General features: G+C 37.3%; 1 protein-coding gene across 3 annotated transcripts in view; it reads right to left on the bottom strand.

The window, feature by feature from the left end:
* The window catches only part of PUS10 (pseudouridine synthase 10), a 33,205-nt gene that overhangs the window by 10,003 nt on the left and 2,886 nt on the right, over positions 1-20,316 (bottom strand). Inside the window, exons 3-9 of one of the 3 annotated variants that reach the window (XM_072331540.1) lie at positions 19,380-19,466; positions 13,375-13,409; positions 10,119-10,230; positions 8,417-8,478; positions 5,883-5,928; positions 2,838-2,902; positions 2,017-2,102 (exon numbers count right to left, since the gene is read on the bottom strand). In XM_072331540.1, coding sequence (XP_072187641.1) covers positions 2,017-2,102; positions 2,838-2,902; positions 5,883-5,928; positions 8,417-8,478; positions 10,119-10,230; positions 13,375-13,409; positions 19,380-19,466 — 493 coding nt within the window. The remainder of the gene's footprint in view (positions 1-2,016; positions 2,103-2,837; positions 2,903-5,882; positions 5,929-8,416; positions 8,479-10,118; positions 10,231-13,374; positions 13,410-19,379; positions 19,467-20,316) is intronic. The other 2 variants (XM_072331542.1, XM_072331541.1) reach the window with 2 other exon arrangements.

Genomic DNA, 20,316 nt, shown 5'->3' with positions numbered 1-20,316 from the left:
GCATTTTGATCTGCAAAAAAAAACAAACACAAAAAACAAACAAACAAAAAAAAACAACCCAAAAACAAAACAAAACAAAAAAACCCACATAAAAAGATGGGGAAACTGACTAATACTGTGTCAGTGCAGCAGATAACGAAAGTACTATGAATAACCGTTGAGAAGTCAACTTCATAGCGCTTAATTCTCTTTCCATAAAACATAAATAGGAAAATAATAGTTTTTTTTTTCCTTTTGACTCCCCATTCTGTAATTTTAGCTTTTGACTTGAACAAGAGGGAGCTAAAAGCAAAACTAGTGTTTCTCAGTTTGACAACTTCTCTTGAACACCTAAAAAGATACTATATAAATACATTTTTTATTAATAAACAATAAAAAATGAGTTCAGTGGGGAAGGGATCAGTAAGCACCGGCAATAAGGTCAAGAAGGCAATGCAAACTGAAACTGTGATAAAAAATTAAGATCCTGATCTGAATTAAACTTCTGTAATGGCAAATGAATGGCAATTAATTCAAGAAATTCTTCTGGATTTGATTCTTCATAAAGTAAAAGACAACATATAGTTGTATGGGAATATTCATCTCAATCTATAAACTGTGAATCACAGAAACAAAATTAAATCACCATGCAACAAGGTAACCTGAAATCAAGCAGTGTGTTTGGAAAATGCTAAAAAACACACTACGTATCTTGAGTTTGTGAAAATGGATGTTTAATTGCCTAATCACAAATTAAAAATAAGAAATGGGTACATATAAAACAACAAACAGCCTGACACGAGAACACTCAACTTTGCATTTGTTCTTTTTCTTTCATGTTTATTAGGGATTTTTATCATCCTTTTAAACACGGTTTGTTGGTTTTAAAATGTATTTTTTTAAACAATTCTTTTGGGTATATTTAAGCAAGTTGCTGCACAGGGTTGAGGAAGGGTAGATACTCTTATAGGCAGTGACAGAAAAGTTCATGGAGTCGGCTCAATTCAGGGACATCACATGTTGCTGCTCTGCTATTCTTACTTAATTCTTTTGGATGCTGTCTGGGTTTAGAAGGAGGAACTGGAAAGAGCCATGATTTCTAACATTTCACTTTTATTAATTACATTGACAGTTAGTCAAAATAATATGAAGATAAATCCAGATGGTGAACACTGCTAAATGCAAGTCAAAATCCAAGTAAGTGACCAGCACTGTTAAGCATTTATTTAATGGGGAAGTGACTTTCCAACAACCATGCATTATAATGAAGGGCTATATTACTACTGCAGGATTTGCAGGGATAAGGTCTTTCCCAAGGAGAGAGGGAGATTTAGCCACTGGGCAATTTTTTTCATTTTAAAAACTGCTTCTGGAGCAGGGGCACAAAGAAAGTTGTTTTAAATTTTCATATCACATAGAATCATAGAATGGCCTGGGTTAAAAAGGACATCAATGATCATCTAGTTTCAACCCCAATGCTGTGTGCAGGGTTACCAACCACCAGACCAGGCTTCCCAGAGCCACGTGCTGTAACACACCTCACAGCACATCTTGTATAGTCTTTAGAACAGAGAACCCTTCCATGCCTCAAAGCAAAAGACAAACAATGACAAGGGAAAGTAGAATCTTCCTGAACATCCAGAAAGGAGGTGCACAGACACAGGCAGCAGCAGAAGGACATTCTCCTGACATGGGAACATTGGTGCTGGTAGTAGCTCCCACCCCCACCAACCATATCCCACTATACACCACCTCCAAGTTTAAATTCACAAAATAAGAGCAAGGAAATAGTTTTGATTTTAACATGCTGATCCTTAATTACTAATTTTAGACAAAAGCAGGTCTTCAGCAATGGTGAGTTAAGTATAATTTCTTCCCCTTGAAACGTCCACACTTGGATAAAGCTAGATTTAGTTATTTGCTCCTTATAATTAATTACAGGAATCAACAGATAGCAAGAATTACCTGGGTCTTGCAACAGTATTATAAAGTTATGGTTAAGAGAATACAGCAGCAGAAATAAACAAATCGCTTTACCAGCCACAAAAACTGCACCGTTATTGCACTGAATTTCCTGAGCAACACAGCGGCTCTTTGGTGAACTCGGGGGACATGGAAAATGCCTGTATAAGAAAAGGTAAGAAAAAACTAGGAATAGCAAAACATAACAGAGTATCACCATAGCAATAATGACACGAAAGACAATTGGTTCAGTTACCAAAAAACACGCCTACAATATATATATAAAATATTCACATTAATAGCTTGAACACAAAGAAATGAATAGACATTAAGAAAATCAAGAACAGGGTACTGAAAAATACACTTCTGTTAGTCCGTCATTCACCATTATCAATGTGTAACACTCCAAAGTGTGCTAATAAGAGCTACCATGTTATAGCTATAGAAATAATGACACTAAACACTGCATGAAAAACAGCTTCGCCATCTATTACTGAATCTTTGCTGTGAATCTAAAAAAAAAAAAAAAGAGCAGCAAAGACTTATTGCAATTAAACATAGTGCACTAGCGAGAAAAAGCCAACTGATACCTTCCCACTGACAATGATTTTTTTTTTCCTGTCACTTTACAGTGCTTGGTGTTTTCGTGAAACTCCTAATATTTGGAAATACAGGAAAAAAATCATACATGTAAAGAGGAGTTTGTCTCATGAACCTTAAGGTTAAAAATTCATATGAAAGGTCGATGATTTCTAAATCTCTATGTGGTTTTGAGGATGTATATGAAGATTTTTTATTGTATGTTACTGGCTTCAAGAAATTGTTTTCACTTCTAACATTCCAAACCCATTCTTTACAAAAAACAATGTTAATAACTAGTTTCAGTGTATACTTACTTGAGAAAATCCTCTTCTTTTATCTTGTCTAGAGCTTTTATAACCGCCATCCTAGTGAAAACAGACTGCACAGTGAAATAAAAAAAAGAAGTCAAGAAGAGAAGCTAAGACAGGACATGCCTAAAAAAAGAAAGAAAACCTTAAAGCACACATCTATACACTTCCCGCAATGCAGTTTTTTCACTTGTTCTGTGTTTTCTCATATCTACTACCAGTTCTGTATCAGCAGAATATGATTTTAATGCTCACTTTGACAGGGCAGTGAAGAACAATGCTTAATTTGACCTGAATGTTTTCAAGTAACTTTACTCACAGTAGCAGTGAGTGACAGTAGGGAACTAGTTATTCTAATTTCTTCTAAACTTGAGTACATAATTTTTTACTAAGCTCGAAAGTTCATTCACACTGAGAAGCAAATGTCCTGAACGGTAGGGCTTGGTAGCTCCCAAACCACTGCAGACAGTTAACCTCACTGTCTCAAGTCGTTCACAAGGGTAAATTAATATTAAAAGCAGTAATAATAGAATGCATTGTGGCTACTGCCATGACTGTCATCCTCTGTGCACAGCAAAGTGAATATCTGTAAGAAATCAAGCATGACGGGCATGTTAATACTCTAGTCAATAAAGACGGAAGAAATAAGATGGGCAAGGAAACATAATTGTTGTGAGACAACAGTAAACATGTTCAAAGAGGAAAAAATGACCTGATGAACCAAACACAACAATAAAAGAGGCAAAATTGTAGCTAGATCTGCTACAGAAACAACGCTACTACAGGCTGCCAAGTCATAGTATGAGGGGCCACAGAGGGTCTCTAAATGAGCCTCCTAATCAGTATAAGGTCAGCTATGAGATCAAGCCGTGTTGCTGAGGGTTTTATCCAGTTGGGTCTTCAAATCCTCCATGGTTGGAGCCCACAAATCCTCTCAGAGGGTAGCTTACCCTGCTGTCTGACTGTCCTTATGGCTTGTTCATATATCTCTCTGAATATTATCATTTCAACTAGTGCCCACTGTCTCTCCTCTTCCAAAATGCAGTCCAGTGAAAAACCTAGTTCCCTCGACGTCTCTGTAGGTACTAGGGGTGCTTCTGTTGAGTCCTCTCAAACACCTTCTAAAGGTTGAACAAGACCAAGTTCCTCAGCCTCTCCTCACAGGGCATGTTATTCCAACTCTGACTATCTTTCTAGTTCATCTTCTGGATTCCCAGTGTAATGTTTTCTTTTCACTGAGGGCCTAAACCTGGATGTGATCTCCATATAGCTGAGGTTTAATCCTGTGCATCAATCTAGATGCTACATTCCCATTAATAAAGTCCAGGATGCTGCTCGCCTCCACTGCTGCCAGAGATCAGTGCTCTTTCTCAGCTTGCTGTCTGCTGCCACATCTCCCGGGCATGCTGCTTCCCAATCTGGCAGTCCTCGGACCATGTTGTTGTCAGACTTCATTCTTTCCTGGTTGTCTGACTATGTATTTGTTGAAGCCAAATTTCAAATGGTTTCCATCCACCCATTTCTTCAGACTTCCTAGGTCACTCTGAATGGCAGCTCTACCCTCAAGTGTATCTACCAGCCCTTTACAATTTGTTGGCAACAGCATGCCTGATGAAAATTGTCTCCACACACTCCTCCAGGCTTCTGAGATAAAGATGCAAAATAGCAGGGATCCCAGGACAGACTCCTCATCACAGTACTCATCACAGGCATCCAGATCAAGTATGACATCCATCAACCACTACCCTTCAAGCCTGACTATCCATTCAGATTGTAAGTCTGATAATGAGCACTGGTATGTGGAAAGCAACAGAAAAGTCAGCTCAGGGATTTGGTAAAACAATGAAAAATACTGAATTACTTTCTAGAAGTTTTTAAGTCTGTTCTCTAACACAGACATCCTGTTAGAAACAGACAGACAGCTGTTTCATCTCTATCTAAGCACAAACTAGAGATTAAATGCACCTTCCTTCCTCACAGGAATATGAGATGGAAAACCTTTACACAAACAATAGGTTTCAGGCATTTTTACTCAGAATCCAGCTTTTACTCCACTTCTGATAAGTACAGCCCATGACACTAACTTCAAGCACAGATTCTTTTTAAGGATAAGCCTCTGATTTGGAGACTGTATTTCTTCCTTTACTTTTTGTTACATCTTGTTGCCTGTGTGTTTTTGACAGGCCCTGCTGGTTTATCTCCTTATGGGGGATTTTCCCGCTTTTAAAGGAAAGCAGCGCAGCAAGCAGAGAGTTATCACAGTACAAAGCTTCTTTAAAAAACAAACAAACAAAAGATTTGTATTTATTTGTCCAGTGGAGTACAGCAGACTAAATTCGGGGTCAGACCAAGTGTCAGTTCATGAGAAAGAACAAAAGGCCTCCTACAGAATTCTGACAGAAGTTACTTTTCTCCCTCTGAGCACACCTACTGTTCTACACACATCAGTTTATCTCCAACTGTTTTTTATTCTTAAACACACTCTTTTCTCATAATGATTATGTGTGTTTTCAGGGTCTGTAGCAAACGGCAAGGTCTCTTTTCTTTCTTCCCCTCTCCAGAAGTGGAGAGGATAAAATCCTCCTGAAGGCATTGTTTCTTTCACTTGGATCGCAGGACATGAAAACTGTAACATGATTATTCTCTTTCAGCTGCAGAGTCTTCTTTTCAGAGCATGACTTATCTGAATTGCTTCACTCACAGAGAATTTGAGAATCACGTTTTATGCTACTTTTAATACAAGACACTCAAATTCTTCTATCTTAAGAGCTGTATTTATAGAGAACGTTCCTAAACGTATTCATTTGGACAATCTGGAAAATGAATGCACTAAAGAAAAGCACCAAGTTCATCATTTTGCTAAGCAGAGAAATATTCAGTGAGTAAAAGGTGATGAATATTTTCAGATAAGTAAAAATTCTGAGAGATTTCTGATACAGGAAAAACAGACATTAAACAATGATAAAAAATACCCATGTAAGCTTTTTGTTGTAGCTTTTACCGTGAAATTTGGAATGTCAGAAAAGAAATGCAGCAGTGATGAGATCCTACCTGTTTGTTCTTTGCTGGCTTGAAACAATCTGGACAGACTGTAGCTCTAAATACAGAAATGAAAATTAGCCAATAATCTTACAGAAAAAGCAAAAAATAGGCAAAGCAAAAAACAGAGACAGACAGACTTAGAAGCATAACATTTAATGGCCTTTGAACCAAGATATCCAATATCTCACTTCCACAGCCTAGCAAGAGCAGGTTTTTAAATCAATTTTATACTAACCCACAAATGGGGGAAGCTGTATATTGCTTGATCTAGAGATAAATCACAAGGCATTGTAAGCCTCTTCTGCTCTGACTAAACCAAATGCATTTCACTTTTGAGATAGAATGGAAAAGCACCTAATTCTCTCTCTCAGTCCGTTACAGTCCTCAGTAAAGGTTACCATTAATGTTCTGCACAAGGTATGCTGACATCTTGAAATCTATGATTGCATGCTCACTGCCAATTAGACATTTCAAAATTAGAGACTCAAATTGTTGCTTCTGAATAGGAAAATTCGATTACTGTGGGGAAAAAAAAAAAAATCCCTGCTGTTTGGCACTTTGCCTCTTCAAAAGGAATTTCTTGCTGTTTCACGAAAGTGAAAGCCAACTCAGTTTAACGTTTTTTTCTGAGTACTGTAGAGGAAGTTGCTGTTCCTATTAGCGGATTTCTACATACACAATTAGAGAGGATTTCTAGCCTGCAACACAATTCTAGAGACTACAGTAGACCATAAAGAAGTAGGTCTGACCTCTTGCAGTTTCTATACAAACAACTTCCTGGACAGTTTGGAACACAAATCCCCTCTCCCAGAATTTAAGTACAAATCTTCAAATATAAACATATATAACAAAACATGAATAAATAAATAAATATAAGAATATAACAAAAGCCAATCTTCCATATCATACCAAGGGTCATTTTAGTATACCTGCCGACACACAATTGTGCAAGAAGGGCCTGAGAGAGGAGAAACTGCAGATGCCAGTATACCTGGAAATTTCATCCAAAAGTATACCTGGATTAGGGGGGACTTTTCCAGTTTCTGACACTGTCTTACTTTGCTTCCATATGACTGTCATTACTAACACCCTGATAATTGCCAAATTTCCTTATTTACATTATACCTTAAATAAAACATTGCCTCAGAAATACTTCCACATACAGAGAATGCCTGAGAAACTACCGTGCAATTAAGCTAGGCAATATGCTGTTACTTCAGAAAAATGTCCGATCACTATCTAATTATCCCACAAAGAGAAAAGCAACTGCAAGGATACTGTCAAGTCACATGAAACAGACCTGAGTACTTCTTTACAGTTTTCAATTCTACAGACACTTCTTTTGGTTCACCAATATTGGCACTATAACAGCCTTGTCAGCAACATTTTTGAACAGTCACTAAATGGTAGTGAAAGGATGAGCTGAGCATAAGAGCTGCCGGGTTTCAGAGGAAGGAATACCACTAAAGGAAACCAGAATTGATCAAATAAGGTTAAATAAATAAGAACAGAAGTATGATCGACTCAGAAAACTTGGAGTTTTTACAGGACTGCAGGTGAAACTGAAATTCAGCCATACCACTTTATCTCTTTTTGCCTAGTCTTGAAGATGCTGAAAGGTAAAGAAATTCAGCAAATGCTGATAATCATTTCTTCTTAATACCAAGTCATCAAGCATGCATTCCCTCACCACCATGCCCCTACCCAACAGATATGAAGAATGCAGTTGCTGAAAACCAAGAAGGTGGCAGAACAGGCATTCAGAAATTGCCAGATGAGATAAAACCAGGGAAATCTATAAATACTGCAAAGGAAATCCCTAGTTTACAGTGATGAAGTCACTATGCAACACAGAAATGTGAAGGGGAGCCTCCTTCTATGCTAGGTTTTAACCTGCAGTAGGAGCACAAGGGATGAAATTCAGTGAAACAGAAATTTTCCAGGAAGCATCAGCAAACAGGAAGACTGAATGCAATTATGCAGAATATAACTACTGCTAGATTTTGAGAAATCGGACTAAATGTTAAGGTAAATTCACAGAAATATTTTGCTTCTTTATGTTAAAGAAAGATTTATATGGCAGATGCTCTACTGGGTAAACCAAAAGACTGTGTGAAGTGGCCAGTTTCTTCCCACCCATCCATAAGAAGGATAAGAGCAGGGAAACCTAGGCATGACCTCAAATGATGCCCCTGCCCTAAACGATGTGATTTGAATCTATTTATTTTCAAATGACAAAAGCTATACTGAAAAGGTTAATGAGTTTGAAAAGAGCTGAAATTCGACAGCTGATTTGAATGTTCTCCTTCCAGCTCAAATCAAAATTCAGGATGATTTTCTTTAGTAGCTTTAAAGCAAAGAATTAACCAGACAGAAATAGAGCAACTTTAAGCTCTGCAGCTTTATCTGAATACCAGGAAGTTTAAACACAAGCCCCATTCTTGCTTATAAACACTGCATATTCTCATCTGTGGCAAATCCAAACCAATGAAGTTGTACAATATTTAGATAAAAGATCTTATGTTATTTACATCAAAACTTACAGGAAACGGCACTCCTCATCTGTTTCTGGGTGAGCAAAGACCACGCTAACTTCAAACAAACTCTAGATTTAAAAAAAAAAGGGATGGGATATAATACTTCATTAAATAAGCCAGGAGGATAGTCTCATACTGTAATGGTAGGAAAACAGTAAAGAGGCAGACAAAAGAGGAAGTAATACACTTACTCTACAGTATAAAGAAATACATTAAAACTTGAGCCATAATACCATTTGCATTTCTGAAGTATTCAAAGATGATCTCAGAACACTTCAAAAACGTGAGTGACCTATACATCATAGATACTGGCCCCATTCTGTACAGGGAGAACTGAGTCAGAGACAGTGTATACTCAAAGCCTATTATGGTCACTAAACTTAACACACCTTCTGGGAAAGCAGTGCTTAGTGTGGAATAAAGATAAAAACCTAGTAGCACTCATCACTATAGAATTTTGTCAGGGGCTTCGTTTGCAACAACTGGATGGCCTTGGGGCAAAGAAAGGCAACATGTCCTAGTGGACTGACAGTTAGACTAGAAACTACTGTAATCTCAATTCTATCCCCAATTCCCTCTTTGGCCTTGGGCAAACAACACTCATTACTTCTGTTCTTCAGATACCAGTATATCTCATGAGGGCTATTGGAAAGATTGGCTAATATTCAAGTTGCTTGTAGATAAAGAGCACTAGAAAAGTAACTTTTATGGTACAATGGAGTCTGAACTGCTTAGTGTCTAAGCCTTGTAGGGCTTTTGCTAACTTGGTATGTAAGAAGTTTGCTGCTTCTTGGATTACCTTCAGGGTGACTGGGTGATTCTTGCTTCAGTATGACAAAACGGATGCTTTCAATTAGTACTCCTGGGAAAAGACAATCTCTAACTACTATGGAAGTTGACAAATCAACTTAAAGACTGAATGAGTCTAGTGGCGTCAGTCCTACAGCTGATGACAATAACTACAGACTGCTTTGTCCTCAGTAAGACTTTTAGCCACACTTGCAGAGATTTTTACGGTCAAGATGATAGCATTTCTGGATTTATCTGACAACCTGTCAATGTTGCATCCAGTCAATGCATTTAGGAATGTTTGACAGAATTCAAAAGTTAAACTACGGCTTGAAAAAAAATAATCCTACTGCTTGTTCACTAGCACTACAAGTTCCAATGTGCAATTCTCTACAGTCACTACAATGATCAAAGACTAGTGTTTCCCCCTTTAAGATGTTTCAGAAATATATTCTATCCGTAGAATTTAACATGCTAATAACCTATACAATTTATCTCACAGAGCAATAACAATGCTGGCAGTACGGGGAGAGCAAAGAAGGAAAATGAAAAGAAGGAATTAGTTTCTGGAAAACGAAGATCCTGAAAAATTAAAAAACTGGAAAAGTCTCATTGGTAAAAGCAGAGTGGCAGCCCAAGAGCAAGAGACTTAGCAAAATACTACAATGATCCCATTGTATGCAATGATGTCTGCGTATAGAAATGAAGACTGGTCCCCTTGTCATTGAGACTAGGAGATCTCAGGTTAAAAGAACTCCCCTGCTTCCCCCTACAGTGCATGTAAGTACAACTTATTTGCTAATGAGGAAAAAAAAGACAGCACATGTATTTTTCTATCTATATAGGTACATGTGGGGAAAAAAAACAACAAAAACAAACAAACACACTGAAGCGTTTTCTTACTTATATAACACAATACCTTTCCATCAGTGGGAACACCCAACTCTTCTGACAACTGGGGATAAATAATCCACTTATAAGCTTCTTTCAGTTGAACAATGTTAACCTTTGCCAAGGAAGGGTCCAGTTTTCTGAATAACAAATGTAAAGAAACAATAACTTGCACAGGAGTCTGTCAAAGATAGATACCATATGATATTTCAAGACAAACTTAAGTAACTAGTTGCAGATGAGCATGCATTACACAAATAAGAAGGACAAGTGTGCTAAGCATACAGAGCACAGCATGAAAGAAAGGCTGTTGCAAGGCCTCTTATAATTGCAATGAATCTTTGTTTGAATTAACAAAAAATGGTGTTGAGGAAGCATTAAGGCCAGACCAGGATTTCAGGTGAGATGCTTTACTACAAATAAACACGTAGCTGACATTACACAGCATGGAAAATCATACCAGTACACTGAACCCATTTGAAGTAAATCTCAACCCATTAAAAGGAACAGTTCCTGTTTTTTTCTCCAAACAGATCAGTGAGATGATCAGCTCTACGGGTGGTCACATAAGTATTTATTAACATAAATACAAAAAAGACAGAAGGTACATGAAGATGGAGCTGGGATCCTTATTATATCAAATTAAATAGACATCTAGTTCAACTTTAGTAAAGACTTTCTATCCAGATCTGTTCTCAGCACCTAGGCCACTTGCACAGTACCTTCTCACGGAGTTTCCAGATAATATAATACCATGTTTTGTTCTGTTTCTATTTGCTAATGTTTCTTTAAGTAACAGCTGAAGAATAGGGTCTTTTCTTTCCTGTGTGAGAGAACACTACATAGTTTCATAGTAGATTAAAGGTTACCAAAACCCTTTCAGAGTCTACATGGAGAAGAGGTTAGAAGGAGACTGACAGAAAAATCCTTTGGTTTAAAGCAAAACAAACAAACTCACAATACTAATGTAAGTCATTTTTTCTGTTGTTAAAGGAATGATTCAGTCCTTCATTAAAGGAAGGAGATGAACCTTAACAGCACAAATTCCAAAGGGGAAAACACCCAGATAACAATCTCAGTTGACCTCGCTGGGAGAGCACAGCTGACTCTGTAGGTACAAGATCAAGGCCTGATTCCCGTGTCTTGCCTATGCAGAGAAAAGTTAAAAGGAGCAGTTGCTGGTAAGTATGCCAGCATTCAATTTCAAACTCCTTGTTAGGGAACTTGCTGAACAAAGCATATGCCCTTATGCATGAACAGAACCAATGATAATATCTGCCCTATGCAGGTTAATCCTCTCTGAAGCAAATTAATGAAACAATGGCTTTAAAATTAGTTTCAAAATAGGAAGTAAATCATCTTTTACTCTTTCAATGAATATCTTGAAATTGTACTTCCATTCAAGATGACTTCTACCAAAGAACAATTCAGTATCCTCAACTGACTTTGAGACAACGGATTTCTTTCTTCTTGCACATAAACACTATCTATCCATTCAAAATGGCTCTGCATGTTCTCGTTTGGCTGGGAATGACAGTGTCCTAAATTAGATAAAGAATGAATCATTTAATTTTTTTTCAAAACACTGAAGTTAAAAGAGAAGAGTGTAACTTGCTCTCACCACGATACTATCTGACTTCTCACCACTATCTGACTAACAATTATCAGTCACTATCAGAGTAAGCAAAACCTCATACAATGGCAAAATGAAGAGACCTGTATTTCACTGTCTTCAGGGCATAATAAGATTCTGGTTCACAGACGGTTTTATGGCCCATCTCAGAACCATTAAGTTCATTAAAACCCATACATCTGTACAGACAGCCTCCACTTCAAATTGAAATGCCATGTCCTAGCTATAACCACAATACAAGGCAAATAAGAAACTCTGATTAAGGTTAAACCAGGATACAAAAAAAAAAGAACCAAATGCCATCTTGCTCTTTTTAAGGACCACACAGACTTGACAATAATATCATAACAAGACCATACAATTAACTTCTTGTCTCCTCAGTATTTGTATAATTTGTGAAGAGGTCTTGTCAGACAGACAGCAAAAGCTACGAACAATTAAACAAAATAAAACAAAAAAGATATAGAATGACCAGGGTTAAAAAGGACGTCAACAATCATCTAATTTCAGCCCCCTGCTACGTGCAGGGTCACCAACCTGAGAGGCTACCCAGTGCCACATCCAGCCTGGCCTTGAATGCTTCCAAAGGTGGGGCATCCACAACCTCCTTGGGTAACCTGCTCCAGTGTGTCACCATCCTCCATGTGAAAAATTTCCTCTTAATGTCCAACCTAGACCTCCCCTGTCTTACTTTAAAACCATTCGCCTTTGTCCTGTCACTATCAAGCCATGGAAACAGTCGTCCCCCCCTCACCTGTTGATATGCTTCCTTCAAGTATTGGAAGGCCACATTGAGATCTCCCCAGAGCCTTCTATTCTCCAAGCTAAACAAGCCCAGTTACCTCAACCTTTCCTCTGACCATCTTAGTGGTGCTCCTCTGGACTTGCTCCAAGAGCTCCATGTCCTTCCTGTTCTGGGGGTCCCAGGCCTGGACAAAGTACTCACAAGAGCTGAGCAGAGGGGGACAATCACCTCCCTCTCCCTGCTGGTCACCCCTTTTTATGCAGACCAGAACACAGTTGGCCTTCCAGGCTCCAGGCACACACTGCTAGCTCATGCCCAGCTTCTCATCCACCAGGACCTCCAAGTCCTACACAGGTCTGCTCTCAAAGAGATCTTCCCCCAGTTGGTATAAACACCTGGGATTGCCCTGACCCAAGTGCAACACCTTGCACTTGTTGGTCTTATTGAACCGCATTAGGTTTTCATGGCCCACTTCTCCACCCTGTCCAGGTCCCTCTGGTCCCTTCCCTCCAATGTATCAACTGCACCACTCAGCTATTTTAAAGCATTAAGATAAATACGTATTGATATAGCACATTCCAATTCTGCATTTACTTTTGAATAGCTTTAAACATACAAAGTAAATTGAAATTTTAGCCAAGAACATACAAAAGCAATTCCACATATTCCACAATGTTAGTTGAAGCACCTTTAAATGAAAGTAACTGTTTTGATCTTGAAAATATGGTATTAACTGCTTGCTCAAAATTTTTTCTTGACATAAGCAATTCAGGTCCATTGCAGTAAGTGGAATCTCATTTCAGCCACGCTGAAAAAAAAACTGTAGTAAGAGTATCTCTCCCTTCTCTAATTCTTTGGGACACACTAGTAGACATGACATGAGAACTGCCAAAAGAAATTACTCACCCCATTTCCTGTTTTACCAGCAGCCAAGCAGCATGCTATATGTCATCAGCCAAGCCCAGGAAAAAGAGAGAAAAAAAATGCAAGTGAAATTAAAGCTCAAAACTTCAACTGTTTGAGAAAGTATATATACAATAACAACAACAACAATAGTAATAATAATAAAGTTAAAAAAAAAACAACAACTCAGGTCAGTAAGGAAGCATTAGGATTTAAAGTTAGCTTTAGGAGTGAAAAGGCAATTAGTATTTGTTCTCTTCTTCAGAGACTCACTCTGTGTGTGTGAGCTCTTCCTTACTCTATTACTCTTTCTCCCATCACTGCACTCACAGAAACATAGTTAAGCTTTTGGGGAGCAAAAAAATTAACCAATTTTCCATCACGTCAACTGGAAGCTTAACACTTTTGCAGGACAAATAATTGATTACAGGGCAGAGAGAGTGTGCTATCCCCACATGAGAAACCCTAAATAATTTAAATAAGTTCCAAGGACAATCTGACATACATGGAACTGTGGGCAACAAAAAGGAAAGGAAAAGACTTCAAGATAAATGATTTTTTTTTTCCTATTATGCTAAGCTTTCTTTTTTCACAAATATTTGGTTATTTGGCTGTTTTTCTCTTCCACTTGCTGATTTTTTAAAGTATTCAACACAGCCCTTCCAAAGCTATTCTGTCATAATATTCTCCCTGTTCTCTAACTCTTTGAAAAAGCTCTCCCTTTTATGTGCTCCTTCCTGTACATCACCATTTATCACACCTGAAATTTTACACTACATTTTGGAGGAACAAGCATATACATCATACAGTGTAAATGCAAAAAAAAACCCCACTTTTATTTATTTATTGCAGAATAGCTCTTCCATTTGAGAAATAATTGAAGACAAGCAGGCAAAGCTGAATTTGTTAAGACTGCAGTATCTACATACAATAAAAATTTAAATCCTAAATACAGGAAAAGCTAAGGACCATTTTTGTTCTACACTGGCAAAAAATTAGGCTGATGACATTAGTTCAGTTTTTACTTTCCTAGTTATACAGAATATACTCGCACATCTGGCTAAACTAAAACCAAATTAGTATTACGGAGTACTAATGAGCGTTCAGTCTGCTACCGAAGAGACCCTGGAAATGACACAAAAGGCAATGGGAAGTTCCAGATCTCTGAAATGAACTGCACAAATTTCTAAGACACCAGTTTAAAAATGGACAACGAAGTCACTTCAAATCCCGTCATTAAAAACACATCAGGATGCAATAAAAGCACTTAAAAACTTGCTATTAACACTACAACTAAGAGAAATGATATCCTAATTCAAGTGCAGCCAGCACATACAGAGAAATGAAAGTGTCTAAATAAATGGTATTTGAAAATTGATTTGACATACTTAGAAAAAATACACAAACAACAACAAAACAAGCATATTAGCATCCATAATAAATAAAAACACTAACTAAGTAACATACTTGGTCTTAGGGTAATCATGAACCACTCATTTGCAGCACATCACTTAGTTAAGAAGACATGCTAAGTACAGAAAAGCTGAAGAACAGAAGGAAATACTACCAGAAAGCTGAAAGAACTGTTGGTACAAACACTGGAATTCACTAATTGTTTATTTCAGCAGACTCCACTTCATATTCTCCTTTTCATTTCCAAGCTGACCCTCCAATGTTTTGTACAAATCCTTTCTGAACACCAGCTTCTCCAGATACACTACTCTGAATGGGGGTTCCATGAAACAATATTTGGTTTACATGAGAGACCATAACAAAGTTCAGGGTTGTCACAAGGTCTTTATACAACCTTGTGCTTAAAGCACGAACAGTTATGAAATCAGACCAGGTCTTGAAAGCTGCCAGTAATGAAGGCTTCTTCACTTCTCTGAGCAACCTCCTCAAATGCTTAACTGTATTCAATCCATGCTTTATAAATATTTCCTCAATCTCTGCTGCCCACCTCCAGCAGCCTTACATGCCTAAAGAAACATAATAATATAATAAACAACATAATACATAAACAACATAATATGGCAGGCTTCTTTAACACAATAGTGCCCAAGAGAGAAGAGCCTGAACTTGGGTGTCACAACCAACAAGAGGAACTCATAGTAATGTCATAGTAATGTCTTCTGTCAAGGAAATAATAAAGAGGCTGGAAAACCTGTATCAAACCTTTCAGAGCACACAGTCACATCATATTTTGGTTGAAATCAGAATGAAATACATATCACTTTTATATGCTGATAAAGGAACTCAGTCAAAAAAAAAAGTCTTCCTTTGGTACGTCTAGAAGAACCTTAAAAACAGTGCTAGAAGTAGTAGGGAAGTAGTAGGAAGGATGGAGGAGAAACCACACAGGCTTTTTTAGATACACCATACACAAATCAGCTCATTACTGAACAAAATATAGTTGTATTGATGGAATACTGTTTACTTAAATTCAGTGTGATTCATTATACTGCCTATGTGGACAGTATGAGTAAGACTCCTTCACAAAATACCTTGAGGTATATTATAGTCTTGTTTGCGTAATAACTCAAATAAAATCATAAATAAAGAAAGCTTCCAACTGAATTTCCTTGAACATACATAAAAACTAGAGGGTAAGACGATGCCTAGAAGTCTGCATCAAAAAGTGCCCATTTAAACAATCACATATGTCTTGACTTAAAGCATACTGTATGTTTGGTAATCAGTTGGGTGGCCAACCTCACCCCCTTTCCCTGTTCTACAGGAGTAGAATCAGAAACTAGAGAAAACTTGTATGTGTTACTGTGCTAAAATAAGACCACAGGACAAATTTCACTTTCTCTCTTCTGACTCCAAAGTTAAAGATAATTAAAGGGGATTTAAAATTACTTTTCCACCTCAGTTAAGAGGAAACAGTAGATTAGGGTGCAGAGAGCACATAAGTCAAAAGATCCCAAATGATAAATCACATTCAAACAATCCCTCTACTCATGCCTTAATTCCACAGATCTGCCCTTTCTCAGTTGTATGCAAACCAGGGGATCAGATCCCCTCTACTGCATAATTGCGTTATGTTTGAGAAGTGGTTTGAAAATGAAGGATGCTCATTACAGAGCTCAAGCCTGCAGGGCAATACTTAAAACCAAACATATTTCTGAAATACACTGGCACAGGCACTGCATTGATTACAAGCTGCAGGATATTATTCTAATGCTGAGGAATCACAGTGGCAACTGTTGAAATACCATGTGCAATTCCAGCCACAGCACTCTTTCTCTGTATTAGAGAGGAGCTTACAGATGGGGAATTCCATGATGAGGTATACACAGCCCTACAGGGAGTAATGACTACACATGCTATTTGCATCAATGTCCTTGTAGCAACTACCAGGATGATGGATCACAACTGAGACTACAGATGCAGCTAACAGTCACACTTTTGAAGGGCATGACTCGCTTCATATTATAATATAGCTGTCTGACATAAACTTGGGACTCCTGTACTTATGATTTATTTCAACCAAATATCCTACTTCTAGAAAGAGGTGATAGCTTCTGTGCGCTACTGATACATAGACTATGCAAACGTTAATTTTATGTCTTCCTTTTCTTCAGTTCCTTTCCTACATTTTAGGATTAGCAGGATAACAACTGTTATAATTAAATTAGTTGAAGGTAATATTAAAATACAGTTCCTGATTTTTTTTAATGTCCGAGAAAATCTGCATGTCATACAAAAGGTCACTGGGAGAAGGAAGGCCGTCTTTGAGTGTCATTTTATCATAAAATTATGTATATTCTTGTGGAGTACAACTCAAAAAATTAAAAGGTCCAACAGAAGATCATAATCTCAACTCAAAACATCTCAAAATACACCCACTTGTATCACTTGCTACTTTTCTGTAACTATAAAGTGGGAACTGTTTTTAACAACAATTTTTGAAGTGGTAAATGAATAGGTGGTAAACAAAACCCCATGGTTTTAATCAAGTTCTTTCTTACCACCACTATCAACCATTTTCACCTCCTTGGTTAGAACACAGCTATACAAACAGCTGAGTTAACATTTGGCAAGACTGAAGATGTGGAATAGAAATGACAGTGGAAACCTACTAATACAGCTTCCAGGTGAATCAAAACTGTTTCCGGAGAGACCATACATATTTTTGGAGCTTCCCATTCATTTACCTCATTCATCTTACCTCTGGACCCAAATCACATATTTTATTGCCTTGGTTGTACCAAGCACAGTAATATTGTTCATTTGCTTGAATGTAGGAACAAGAAACCTCATATGGAACAGATGGACAGGTTATGAATTACATCATCTCACTCGTTTTATCAAGTTAATAATTTACGGACAGTTATTATAAAGTAATAAACCTGTGCTTCTACTAACCACACTTGCCAAGGTAGTTTTTCCCATTCCACAATCTCAGGGCATCATCAAGATTTCAATCAGCAAGGGAAACTCTTTGAAGCAAATTATTATTTTTTTGCTTCCACTTGCAGCCAAAGCTGCCTCAGAGCAGACAGAATCGCCCTACTTGTTCAGACCAGCAGGAGAACACCAGTGAGCTAGAACTGCAATGCAAGAACACCCTCTACCGAGGTATTATGGTAAAGACCCACAAACAGGTTGCTTCACAGCAGCATCAAATTTTTCTTGCCTCACCTCTTAGTTATCCACATAAGCTATGAGGAAAAATATGTATCTTAAAGCTAGGTAAACTATAACTTGCAAGCCAAATATGCATAATGAAAATGAATTAAAAACTTGCTAACATGAGAAGTGCAGTTCAGACTCAGGGCAAAAGACTGAGTTCATCATTTTCTTTTTCACTCACAGACACTACAAGATATAGAAGCTCTCTTCTGGAACTAGAAATGGAAAAGACCCAATCACTGGCACCCTGGAAATAATAGGGCTCCTCTTTTATTTTAAAGGTTACACTTCTTTGGTTAACCCTAAGCACAAACTTTATGACCAACATTGGCAGTTCTATGACCAAATACTTAACTAGCCTAGAAGTGTTGTTTTTTTGGTTGGGTTTTTTTCAGTTTTCTTTTTGCTGTTTTTAATAAGTCTCATTTCTTGGATGACCATAAAATGAAATGAGAGTAGTAAGAGTTTATCCAGACACGAAGCAAAAAGCAATTTGCTCTGGCATTATTTTACCAGTCACAGTGGCAGTTGAAGTGACCAGCACAACTACACTTATTTTTGGATAGGAAGCACATAGTCTGATGTGCAGTCAGAACATACATCAGAACAAGTTACTACACTAGCTTTTTCTTGAGATGTAAGAAGTAACAGTACTACTGAACACTAAAAATTGCACAGAATGAGAGCAAACCTCATCACAGATCTCTGCAAATCCAAGAGGATCTGTACTACTATCTGCCACATTCACTCAAGTTTATTCTACTAGGTCTTAGTAAAGGACGTGTGTCCGTGCTATCACTACCTTATGTAATTAAATGGCTAAAATTTAAACAATTTAAGTTTTAAACTTAAGTTAACAATTCTTAACAATTTAAGACGAGAATTGCTATCAAAGTAGTAGTTTTACAACTACAACAAATGTAAAAAATCCAGACTATCCAGACTACGCTCAAGACAGGTGACTACCAAAATATATATTTTTACAGCATCCAAAATGCTACAAAGTTAAAGAGCTTATCTTCAAACTTCTTCATTTATACTCTGAACTACCAATTATCATTTATTTCAGGAAAGGTACCAGCTGTGCTGTTCCTTCTCTGAGAAGATCCTCTTTTACTTTTTCAGATGTAAAGCAACTCCCAGGCTAAATGAAAACTGAAGTGGCTCAGACACCTTATTAATTATAACAGTACTTAGGAAAAAGGAAAGAGAGAGCAGACGACACTTGTAGCAAGGTTTTGGGTTTTTTTGTTAGTTTGTTTGTTTTGAATAATAGCAATTAAAAATCAGACTACCTCTAGTCTGTACCTTCCACAGTTACCTTCTTTAATAAATGTTCAATTTACGAAGGAATATCTGCAAAAACTTACCTCCCTAACTGACAGCTGTGGTGGTAGTGACAGAGAAAATACAAAACTGGTGAACTGGTAGTCAGAAGAATTAACCTTTTCACACATCTGAAAAATAAGAGTATTAATATTGAACTACAGCAATGGAACTAAGTTGATAATTTTTTAGGATATTCTTTATTCTAGCATAATCACTATAAATCCATATTAGTACACATTCAGACAGATGCCAAACATACATTCTAGACTAACCCCTAACAACTTATTGAAATACAAGCCTGAAAAAAGTTCTCACTAATGACCTCTATTCTTATTTGGTGTGTGACATTATGAAATAAGAAAGCTCATTCTTTTAAGGCTAAAACCATACACACAAATGTTGATGCAGGAAATTATACCACAGAGACCACATGCTGGAAGAGCTGACTCAGAATAGTTTTCTTCATGGCACAGACACAATTCTATGACAATGAAAACTTTTAGGTTCCTGTCATAAGACAGGATCAAAAAGCTATTCACAGTAATAATTCAGTCAAAGACAATGGGACATTTCATCTTTCAGTTTATGACAAAATTTTCTCAGGATAAGTATACAGCTATTACAAATAAGCAGGAACATCATCTAGACGTCTACTGTACTTTGATATAAGAATCATGTTAGTCACTGGAATGATAGCAAGAACCCAAACATGCATCAAATGTCTTAAAGTAAGCTAGTGAAAGCTGGTGGCTAGATGTCTCTACTGGAAGGAACAAAGACTAATGAGCTTTCAGGATGAAATCCACATCTTTGATAAGGAAATTTCCTTGTGAAAGAATCAGATGTTGTGGTGCCTTAATAAATGTGCCTGTGCACAAGAGCATGTTGTAAGATTTTCCACTGTTACAAAAGAGTGTAACTCCAAAACAAGTCTTAAAAGTAGGTTCAATGAAAATATATATACTCTCTCAACGGAGA

Source organism: Excalfactoria chinensis, chromosome 3, assembly GCF_039878825.1.
Source record: "Excalfactoria chinensis isolate bCotChi1 chromosome 3, bCotChi1.hap2, whole genome shotgun sequence".
Classification (NCBI taxonomy): Eukaryota; Metazoa; Chordata; class Aves; order Galliformes; family Phasianidae; genus Excalfactoria; species Excalfactoria chinensis.
This window is presented reverse-complemented; position numbering and strand designations above follow the sequence as displayed.